The sequence below is a fragment of the Lactuca saligna genome, chromosome 8 (assembly GCF_052625555.1).
Source record: "Lactuca saligna cultivar CGN05327 chromosome 8, ASM5262555v1, whole genome shotgun sequence".
In the NCBI taxonomy this organism is placed as follows: Eukaryota; Viridiplantae; Streptophyta; class Magnoliopsida; order Asterales; family Asteraceae; genus Lactuca; species Lactuca saligna.
In genome coordinates, this window is record NC_136424.1 from 237880012 (window position 1) to 237891817 (window position 11806).

An 11806-nucleotide genomic window follows, 5' to 3' on the forward strand; every position below is an offset into this window, starting at 1 on the left:
CCACAATCCTAACATACTTTACTCTTCGTTCTTCACATTCCAAACATTCTTTTTTCTTCAAATTTAACTTCAATTCTTTGATCTCATCTTCCATACCCTTCATATCATGGTGCATATTGAAGAGTAGATCCTTGTACCTTTGGATTGAAAGTTCATCATGAATCCACATGAAATACTTGAAATTCATACTTTCATCCTGCAAAAGAAGCAATATTTACATATCATTACATGGTATAAGTTTAGGTTTATATTTGGACATCCAAAAAAAGTTTACAAACATTTTACCTTGTAATTTGGACATCCATAAAATCTTCTACCAGGATTCTTTGCAGTCCATGATGTAAACATAGGAGCTTCTTCATTACACTTGCACAATTCAACTCCACCGTTCCTTAATATCCTTCTACTTCTGATGCTCTTGATGCTTGAAGAAGATGACATTTTCGAGGACTAACAAGTTGGTGAATCAAGCAAAGAATGATCAATTCAGGTTTATATTTCATATATCAATTCAGTTTTATAAACCTGAATTAACATCAATAAATGTGATTTTCGTTTGTATACATCATGGATACCATAAAAACTAACCTAGTTCTTTCTGTGTTCATCTAGTGGATATGTGAATACTAAAAAAATAGACTTTTTGTTAGATTTATGCATATTAAAAAAATGAATTTGATAAAATGATATAAGTTTTATTTCTTTTCTTCTGTCGTTGTTTTCTATTAGATTTCTTAAGGGTAGTTTGGTAAAATGATATAATTTGCCTAGACGATACATCCTCCATAACACTAACCACCTTAATACTTTGTTTCTAGTGCCAGGAACTTGATTTTGACATTCAAAATATATTATAAGTGATAATATAAATATAACTCATACGTAAGAAAAACTTGTTTAAGAATCGGAAACTTAATTCTTTATGTAGTGTTATCTATTTCAAGCAATTGTGTTTCATGGAGCTTTGCAACGAACAAAACAATCTTAAAAGAAGTGTGGAATCAGTTTTTTTTAGTATCCACAAATCTGGATTTTTAATTAAATTGATTTATAATCATGGGAATCTAAGCAATTAGAAGCTAAGAAGTCAAACAAAATCGGAAAACATGTTTTCCTGAAATGCACAAATCACAAACTTAGAAGTTTTTGTACTAAGAGGGGAATTCGAAAATTGAACCTGAGGGCAGAGAATAAGGAACGTTGAACGAAGATAGCTGTGGAGTTGGAGAGTGGAGCGGAAGGCTATCGAGTTGAACAAAGCGTGAGATCGAGAAAAGAACTTACTTCAGTGATTCCTGGATGCCATAGCCATATTGTGCGATTTCTAGAAATGAGAATTGGATACCATGGCTTTCTTCTTGTGCGATTTTAGAAAAAGCCCTAGCTTTGCATATCGACAAGTGTAGAAGAAAAGAAACGTAGCAAGAAGTGTAGAAGAAAAGAAACACATGTATAATGGAGGGATACGCACGTATACCGGCTATTGACTTAGTTAACCGGTTATCCCTTTGAAATAACAAGAAATCTCAAAAATGTGGTCTTTTTAGCAAAAAAGTAAAATTTTTGGTTTACATCAAGGTTCTAAATAACCTAAAGCGTGACTTGGCGGCAATGTCAAACCTTATTATCCGAGCCTTAGCGAGTCATGACGTTTGTAAGGCGTGACTTAAGGCTGCAGTTTTCTATATAAGTAATATTTTTATATGTATTTTCAACTATTATTCATTTTATACACATATATGAGTTAAGGTGGCGTTTTGGTAAAGCTTGGCGGCAAGTGCAAACCTTGAAGTCGTGGCGCGCCATAGCGGAGCCATGACGAGCTTTTTAGAACCTTGGTTTAAAATCGAAAAAAACTGTAAATATAAGGTCTATTTTGGTAAAAAAAAATCCTAAATGAAACCAATTGCCATCCGTTGCAAGTTAAATTAAGAGTAACAGACATAAACTTCTATTTGTTGGCCGGCTAGAGACAACTGATCGCCGAAAGAAGCAAATCACCGTAATAAAACAAATCAAAATGAAACGATTTGACGACCGTGAAAATGACACTAACTTTCGTTCAGAAACTAATCGTCGGAATGAAATAAATAGTCGTTGCCGCATTGTGTTAGTACGCAACATATATATATATATATATACATATATATATACATATATATATATATATATATATATATATATATATATATATATATATATATATATATATATATATATATTCTAATTACCTTATAAAGCATTTTTGGTCAAATGCTGAATTTTAAGTCGTACAAACATACAATGCATTTGTACAATCAATTTATGCATTACAAAAAAAGTAGAGTACATATGGTCAACATTTGAAAGAGTCAAATCTCGTATCCCCTATTTTTATGTTATTTTGACCCGGTTCATTCCTTATCTCCGTATTTCCCCAAATCTCGCAATTTCTGTTCACAAATCTTGGATATATATAGTTGACGTTTCCATTTCTAGTGTTTAATTCATCTTTCAACATTCAACCACCATTGTCACACCCGTCGCTTGGCGCGGGTAAACGGTTAGTGTGTGTGTGTGTGTATATATATATATATATATATATATATATATATATATATATATATATATATATATAACTTTAATACTTTATTAGAGAAAAGATTAAATAGATTCTTTACAATTTGCTGTGTTTGGCAAGTTTTATGAGATAATATAAAATGTTATTTCATATCATCACCAATGAGAGTCTGCCTGTCTGAGATCCTTAGACAGCATGCATGTGTAGATAACTGAAAGTTGCACGATTTATTAATCTATTGCTAAAAAGTTACTTAAACAAACAAAGCAAGCTCTGCATGTTTACAATCTGTGCAGGATAACTAATCTTCAATTAAGATCACATGATCATGCTAGGTATAGTAAGTACAACATGTGTTGGCTTGTTCCCATCCAGCCATGTGTCCATCAATATCTTTTATTCCAAATTACGTAAACAAATAAGACCGCATATTCACATGGACAGCCTGACGGAATGATGGTTAAATGATACTCTTCATCCTGCGAGTTCTAGTTTAGTTGATTTAATTTGACACATCAAAACTTATAACAGATATTTTAAAATTAAGTTATCCTTATTTTATTAGTTATGATTTGCGAGTTGACCCTAGAAAGAGGCCTAATTGCGGTAAGTAGCCAATCTTGGAAGTATTTAATAAGAGGCTGTAGTCCAAAATCAAAGAAGAAACAAGAGAAAACAAGACAAGAAGGCGACCTTTTTTCTTTAATTATTTCTTACAGGGGAACACATATAGGAAGTAGAATGGGTCAAAAAAGATATTGGGGAGATGTGTGGAGATATGTTTTTGTGATGGTAGTTGTATTAGTATATCTCATTGGTGGTGCAACCGGAGCAGCGCCAAAGAAGCCAGTAGCAGTGCCCTTCGGAAAGAACTATATTCCCACCTGGGCATTCGACCACATTAAGTACTTCAACGGTGGTTCTAACATCCAACTCACACTTGATAACTACACTGGCACTGGCTTTCAATCCAAGGGTTCCTACCTCTTCGGCCACTTTAATATGCAAATAAAAATGGTTCCTGGAGATTCCGCTGGCACTGTCACTGCTTTTTATGTAACTCTCTCTCTCTCTCTCTCTCTCTCTCTCTCTCTCTCTCTCTCTCTCTCTCTCTCTCTCTCTCTCCATATATATATAATGGGAACGATGGATTGGAATTTGCAGTTGTCATCACAAAACTCGGAGCATGATGAGATAGACTTTGAGTTCTTAGGGAACAGGACAGGGGAGCCTTACATCCTACAAACAAATGTATTCACAGGGGGTGAGGGAAACAGGGAACAACGTATCTTTCTATGGTTTGATCCTACCAAAGCTTTTCACTCTTATTCAGTCTTGTGGAATCTCCATCAGATAGTGTAAGTAGTAACGTTGATAACATTTGTGAAACGTTGTTACATAGCTAGACCCTATAATTGATTTTATTATATTGCTGCATTAGGTTTTTTGTTGATGACGTTCCGATTAGGGTGTTCAAGAATAGTAAAAAATTGGGAGTGAGATTCCCTTTCAATCAACCTATGAAGATATATTCAAGCCTATGGAATGCAGATGATTGGGCAACTAGAGGTGGACTGGAGAAAACTGACTGGACTAAAGGCCCATTCGTGGCTGACTATAAGAACTTCCATATTGATGGTTGTCAATCCTCGGTGGATGCCAAGTTCTGCGCAACCCGAGGCAAACACTGGTGGGACCAAAAGCAATATCAAGATCTTGATGATTATCAGTGGCGTCGTCTCCGTTGGGTTCGGAGAAAATTCACCATTTACAACTACTGTACTGATCGCAAACGTTTTCCCACAATGCCACGTGAATGCAAAATTGATCGTGATGTCTAAATATATTAAGTTACATGTTATCTTAATTATAGCAGTACTATAAGCATTCCAAAAACTAAATGAATAAATGATGATATATGTTCTCTAAATTAAGTCCTTCATATTTGATATATTTGTTTTATTCATGCATCCATATACATCAAAATTTGTTATAAGCGTATTTAAACTTTCTCATGCCTTCCATTTCGAAAAAAAGTTTAAAGAAAAATATGGCTCATTTATTCAAACATCAAGCAAACTTAGATCAACTTAAAAAGTAGTAGTTAGAAGCTACGGTCTATACTTACATTTCAACAAAGAATTGTGGAGATATTACTACATTAATTTATCTTCTTCAAATGATATATGCAACTTACGAATATTTATTCCAAAGAAAAGAAACGATAACAAATATTTTCCATGAAAACTAGAACACCGTAATACATATTAATCAAACATATCTACATACATTAACATCTACCTAGTTGAAATGAGAGGATTATTACACTACAATAATAGTAATCATTAGCGGCGACTCTTTTAGCGCCGATGCACACCTTTAACGGCAACAAATAAGTTTCGCGCTATTTGTTGCCACTAAAGGTGTGTATCGTCGCTAATGGCTACTTGTCATCGATCTATGTTAACAGCTGAGGTGAAAGCATAGTCATCGATTTAGTCCTAATCCAACGACAATAAATCCATATCGTATCCAACCTTTAGCAACAACGCCTTTAGTGGCGACGGGGCTTTAGCGGCAACACCGAGCATTAACAACAACAATGTATTTACGGCGACGTAGAGCAAAAGCAACGACATATGAAACATTTGCAGTGAGGCAACAACGACATACCTGACTTTTAGAGGTGATGCATATTGCCACTAATACTTGCGTTTCTTGTAGTGTTAGGACTAACATACTAAGATGATAGTGACATGTGAAGGACTCATACATTACCTAGTGAAACTTTGCCACATAAAAAGTATATGTATGTCTTTATGTCTTTCGTTCTTTGATGTCAGATGTGGTTGGTAGAGAGATATATTGCACCAACATTGCAACAGTAGACAATGTTAGCTTCCGCATGTTAATAGTGAAGCTCTCAAAGAAGATTTTTAGACAAGACATTTCGGCTACAATATTATACACTCCTTGATCATCTGCCTCATCACTAGAATGTGAATATTCCCTTGTCCTTTAAACGACCAAAAGAGAAGGTTACTACCCATAACTTCATAGTAGGTAAATGTGGATCTTCGAGTAGATGGACATCCCCCTATGGTAATGTGTATGACATTCAAAGATACATTTTTAAACATCAAGATGTGGTTCTCAAAGATCGTGTATAAAGATTAATATTTTTTGGAAATCATAAGCTAGATCTAGGTGGATTAACATGAGGTACTGGGGTGTACCGACAGGCTGGTGGTACTAAAAGATCTTTATGCACAAGAGTCATTATAGAATGATATTCGCTAATTGTATATGATTATATAGGGTCACACATTTTAACAAGTTACTACTAAATTACTACTTGAATTGGTGAATTATTATCTTATAAGCATAATATTTTAACAACTAGTTGCGAAATTATTATTTCTAGGAAATACTAATAAAAGAGAGAAAAACTAGTTATATTCACACACACACACACGCACACACACACACACACACACACTATATATATATATATATATATATATATATATATATATATATATATATATATATATATATATAGGTCATGTATCTTTATTTAGGCATTTTAGTAACCATCTAGTTTGTATATATAACTAGCTAGTTACAAGCTTGAATGAAAGATCACACAAACCCTCCCATCACACCTTAAACTCGTAGACTTCATGGGGAGGGCAAGGTTGCTTGTGGTCTTACTTCTTTCATATTATTCATGTACTAAGAGGCCATGTTTTGACTTGTAAGATGATATGGTCACTTTGGACTTGTGTCTTAGTATATAAAGGAGTGTAAGAGTGAAAAACTAGCTAGTTTTCCATTACATCTTCTTTTCTTTTGTGGCTGCCAAAACCGAGAGGCTCTCCATCCCTCCTGTTTGTCTTGCAATTTTGTGCTTGATTTAAGGGATTGTAAGTTGCTTCTCATTAAGACTTATATATATATATATATATATATATATATATATATATATATATATATATATATATATATATATATATATGCTTGATATAAGGGCCTATAAGTTACTTCTCATTAACACTTATATATATATATATATATATATATATATATATATATATACACACATATATATATATATATATATATATATATATATATATATATATATATATATAAGTGAAGACTAGTATGTTTTGTTGTTTTACTTTTGCTTGGTGGATACATGTACAGAGTTTCTACTTTGGACCTTCTTTCCATTTTCGTCAACTTTTAATCTACCATAAGAATTAAAGTCTTCAAAGGTTGTAATACTTTTTTCCTTCTATGGTCGATTTAATCTTTCCATGCTTTGCAAATTGATACTCTGTAGGTTAAAATGGTTTTTACGTTTATTCTTTTTTTTTTAAATGCTTTCATTGCTAATCACATAGTTTTGACACTATAATTAAACTATTTTTTGTATAAAACCCAACAACTACATAATAAGGTCACGGTATTCTTGAAGGATCAAGTTTATACTGGGTGTCGACATGTGTTCCATATGAGTTTCAATTTAGCATATAAGCATGTTTCAAAATCTTAATGACATATTATCAACTAAGAAAATATGTCATTTTTGTTGAGGGTAACCAAGGTACCGAGAAAAAAGTTTTATTCCAAGAGATCTATCTAAAGAATTCCTTAAAAATAGATAAAATAATCTTCTTAAGAAGTAACATAGATGAGGCGGTGAGAACTATGTCAACAATGTATAGCAACAAATAGATCATCATTTTTTTATTAGTATATAAATAACAACACGAAGAGCGAGTATGTGCAAAACCAAATTAGGTGGCTAACGGAGCAAAATGATGGTATGATGATCTCAATTTTAGGCCATGCAAGGAATGTATCTAAGATCATCAACGGTTTTAGTAGTATTGAAGTTATTGGAAATGGTATCTAAGACCATCAACGGTTTTAGTAGTATTTCCTATAATAGCAGAGTCCTTTTTTGTTGGCCTCATGACCCAAATGGAATAAGGAAATGGAGATAAATAATGTGTTAATTTATTAAGGAATTAATAAAAAAAATTAGAAATTATTTTGGTAAATTAATTAAATAGATTTAATTAATTAAAAAGGTTGAATATTTATTAATCATAGGAATTAATTAGAATATTTCAGAAACTCCTGGAAAGAGACTACGGACGATTACTAGATCCCTTTGATAGGGATATGGCAGGTTCATTTAAGATAAAAATAAACCCTAGGGTTTGTATCCTTCTAGAATACTCTTTGCTCAACTGTAAATAGACTGTTAGGGTAAACCCTAGAGCTAAGGATTCCTACTGTTAGAATTATCCAACCTCTGTCTCTCTCTCTCTCTCTCTCTCTCTCTCTCTCTCTCTTTCTCTCTCTCTCTCTTTCTCTCTCTCAGTTGTTATCTCCTTGGATGCAAATCACAACCTTTCTCCTATGGTTGGTGATTTCTGAACAAACCCAAATTTTCTCCTTTGGATCCTTCATCATGAAACTAAGTGGCACATACGATATCACAAGGAAGTCAAAAAGCGGTTAGTAATCGCATTGTATTTCATTTTTTCAAATTAGGATGCTATAATAGTAAAATATAGATCCTAGATTGCATGTGTACTTAGGTATATCAAGTTTTGATTTTTCCGCTACTCATGTAATGTGTACTTGACGTTAACAATTTCCAACAGTGGTATCAGATTCGAGTTGTTTTAGTTATGGTACAAAACTTTGTGAAAAATGAAACAATGGAAGAAACATGTAATGTCACACCCCCAAACCAAGGATGGCGGAAACGTCCGGGGGTGGAGGACTTCATGTACAGTATCACAACAACGTGTATAATAGTGCTCAAAGTAAATACAACCATCATAAATATAATTGAAAAAGTTACACCAAAGTATATGTTTACATGATTCAAAATCAATTACATTATGATGAAAAAAATAACTTGTTGACGGTTTAACGTCCCATCCTCAAAGCGATGAAGTTTTCCTGTTTCACTGATTTCCTGAGAATACAAGTAGTTTTGAAAAGTGTCAACAACTAAGTTGGTGAGTTCATAAGAGTTTTGTTTGAAGTAGAAACCGTTTTCCTTGTAAAATCGATATAGTTTGATTTCCAGAAAATCCAATATTTTCTTAGTTAAGTGTGAATAGAAATATTCCTATATGATGCATTAATGAACCCTAGAATGACCCGTAGAGTTCCTCTATAATCATCCAGCGTATATAAGTTATATAAGGTTTAAATTAGATAAAACGTTGAATATAGTGGGTCTGCCCTAGGTCCACAACCCAACGAGGAACAGGAGATGAGGCGGGCACCACCAATTTTAAGCCAATCAAGACTAAATTCTTATATGACTCAAACATATACACTCAGCGATTATAGTTGAAGTCTAACAATTCTAGATGAAATATAGTTTGATTTCCAGAAAATCCAATATTTTCTTAGTTAAGTGTGAATAGAATTATTCCTATATGATGCATTAATGAACCCTAGAATGACCCGTAGAGTTCCTCTATAATCGTCCAATGTATATAAGTTATATAAGGTTTAAATTAGATAAAACGTTGAATATAGTGGGTCTGCCCTAGGTCCACAACCCAACGACGAACAGGAGATGAGGCGGGCACCACCAATTCTAAGCCAATCAAGACTAAATTCTTATATGACTCAAACATGTACGCTCAACGATTATAGTTGAAGTCTAACAATTCTAGATGAAATATAGTTTTAATATCATAATAACTATTTTAAGTGAACCTGGTACTTTGTATCAGTACCCCCTTTTTGTATAAAGACCCGACACTTTGTATTTGTACCCCTTTTTGTATAAAGACCCGGCACTTTGTATTTGTATCCCTTTTGTATAAAAACCGGCACTTTGTATTTGTACCCCTTTTTGTATATAAACCCGACACTTTGTATTTGTACCCCTTTTTGTATAAAAACCGGCACTTTGTATTTGTACCCCTTTTTGTATATAAACCTGGCACTTTGTATTTGTACCCTTTTTTGTATAAAAACCGGCACTTTGTATTTGTACCCCTTTTTGTATATAAACACGACAATTTGTATTTGTGCCCCCTTTTGTATAAAAACCCGGTACTTTGTATTTGTACCCCCTTTTGTACAAGTATGTTATGTAAATGATCATAAACTATACCTATTGTAGTTTATTAAAATGTTTGAAATGTATATGTACCCTAACTATACCTATTATAGTTTAGTATATTTCTTTGTGGTGTTTAAGAATCCTATTCTATGTAAGTCAAATGTATAGTACAATATAGCTATGTTTAACTTGCTTTGTTTTGTACTAATGATTATGATGGAGGATTCTTATAAATTCAGTAAGTAATTTCCTATTATAAAAATATATCATAACAAGAAATACATGAAATATATGAAGTCATCAAAGACTTAACACTTTGCTCAACATGTTACAAAGTGTTTTGATAGTTAGAAGCTGTTAACTAATTCTTAATCTTTCTGCACTGTTTTAGAAAAATCATACGAAGTCGAAAACTAGATCCGTAAATTCTGAGAGTTCCCAAAATGTGTCTAGTTTACTCATAATTTTTATTATGATTTTTAATGACCTCCAACTTCGGTGAAAAACTCCATAATCACAGACTGGTCCGGATTGTTGTTTGAAATGATAGGCAGTTTTGTAAAAATCACCATAAATTGTAGAAAAATCGTATGAAGATGTGCAAGTAGTCATTTTAAAGCTAAGAACTTGAACTATTTGCGCCTTATACAGTTTTGAAAACAAAAATGTTTAAGTTTCCCAAAACAGTCCGTGAATGGAGTTGAACTTTTATGATGAAGGCTGTAGAAAAGTTTAGTTATGTTCTTGGTGTTTTAACTTGTATTCCTTCCCTAAAAACTTGAGAAAACATGAAAATGTAGGGGTATGAACTCACCTTAAGTGATTTCAGTAGATGATTGTTGAAGAATGGAAGTGTTTAACTCAAGAACACTTGGAGATGCCTTGAAGATTTTCGAGAATCTAACATCATAGTTATGGAGTTTGTGTAAGAAATCAATGATTTGAGTAGAATGAAGTGAAATAATCATAAGGAGGATGAATTATACTTACTAAGAGTGGAAGAACACTTGAAAATCAGCCTTGAATCTCGAATTTGGTGGAGAAAAGGTTTGAGAGAAAAGTGGTGTTTGATACTTAGTGAAATGAGAGCAAATGAGAGAAATGAGGAGAGAGGGTGTTTTGTTCCAGCTCTAAAAATGTGAGAATGAGTGGAAATTAAGTGTAAGGGACATTGAAGTGACCTAGGTAAGGTGGGGAGGTGTGGCTGGTCATAGAGTGGGTGTAGGAGTGGTTGCTTGTGTCATAAGGTAAAGCAAAGTCAACACTCCACCTTTTTGTACTTTACCCACTAACTTTTATTATTTAAATAAAGATTTTCATGAAAATATGATTAAATTGTGAATATTTAGGGTTCATTACATTAAAATATAATTTTGGGTGAAAATCTCACGTTAAAATAATTAAAAACGGGCCTTAAACGCAAAACTATGCGAAAACCGGGAAGAAAAGCATTCCCAGCGAGACCTCTCGGTCCTAGGCTGAGGTTCGGTCCCTAGGCCGAGGTTCGATCCTTGCTGAGGACTGTAGCTGGAAATGAAGGGAGGCGAGGAAGCGAAGGGAGGCTTGGTCCGACGATAAGAGGCGAAGGTGGTCAGACCCGAAATGAGCCGAATGAACAGTAGCCTTCGGGTTCGGTTCCTCCTGGGCTCGGGTTCGGTTGTATGTGCGAGGTTCGGGGCTGCAAGGATCTTTCGGGTTCGGTTCCTCTTGGGCGAGGTTCGGCCCTGAGAGGACCTTTCGGGTTCGGTTCCTCTTGGGAGAGGTTCGGCCCTGAGAGGACCTTCGGGTTCAGGAGGGTTCGAGTCTTCTTGGTTTCGGTCCTAAGAGGACTTTCGGTTCCTAAGAGGTTTCGCCCCTAATAAGACGGCTTCAGGTCCTTAAGCCTATTTTACTCGTTTTTACCCCGTTTTAAGCCGTTTTTGACCCGGTTAAGGATCGGAATGACCCAAATGACTTCAAAAAGTTACGAAAAATTTTGAGAGAGATTTGGGAGAGATTTCACTTACTTGGAGAGATTTGGGAGAGATTTGACATCCTTGGAGAGATTTCTCATACAAAGAGATATTTGAGAGAGATTTCACATACTTGGAGAGATTTGGGAGAGATTTGACATTCTTGGAGAGATTTCTCAT

The 11806-nt window shown here is 34.1% G+C and overlaps 1 protein-coding gene across 1 annotated transcript; it reads left to right on the forward strand.

Annotated features, from left to right (window-relative positions):
- The first annotated feature begins 3163 nt into the window (after positions 1–3163).
- Positions 3164–4481, forward strand: LOC145010791 (xyloglucan endotransglucosylase protein 2-like). Its single transcript, XM_078969327.1, has 3 exons — positions 3164–3616; positions 3725–3918; positions 4002–4481. Exons 1-3 carry the CDS (start codon positions 3302–3304, stop codon positions 4399–4401), a joined length of 909 nt encoding a protein of 302 aa, XP_078825453.1. The 5' UTR covers positions 3164–3301; the 3' UTR covers positions 4402–4481.
- Positions 4482–11806: the final 7325 nt, after the last annotated feature.

Bases quoted from the DNA above. Each gene is read 5' to 3' on its own strand.
- LOC145010791 (XM_078969327.1), top strand. From the start codon at position 3,302: ATGGGTCAAAAAAGATATTGGGGAGATGTGTGGAGATATGTTTTTGTG. The intron at 3,617-3,724 runs GTAACTCTCTCT...TGGAATTTGCAG, and splicing joins GCACTGTCACTGCTTTTTAT to TTGTCATCACAAAACTCGGA. The intron at 3,919-4,001 runs GTAAGTAGTAAC...TTGCTGCATTAG, and splicing joins TGGAATCTCCATCAGATAGT to GTTTTTTGTTGATGACGTTC.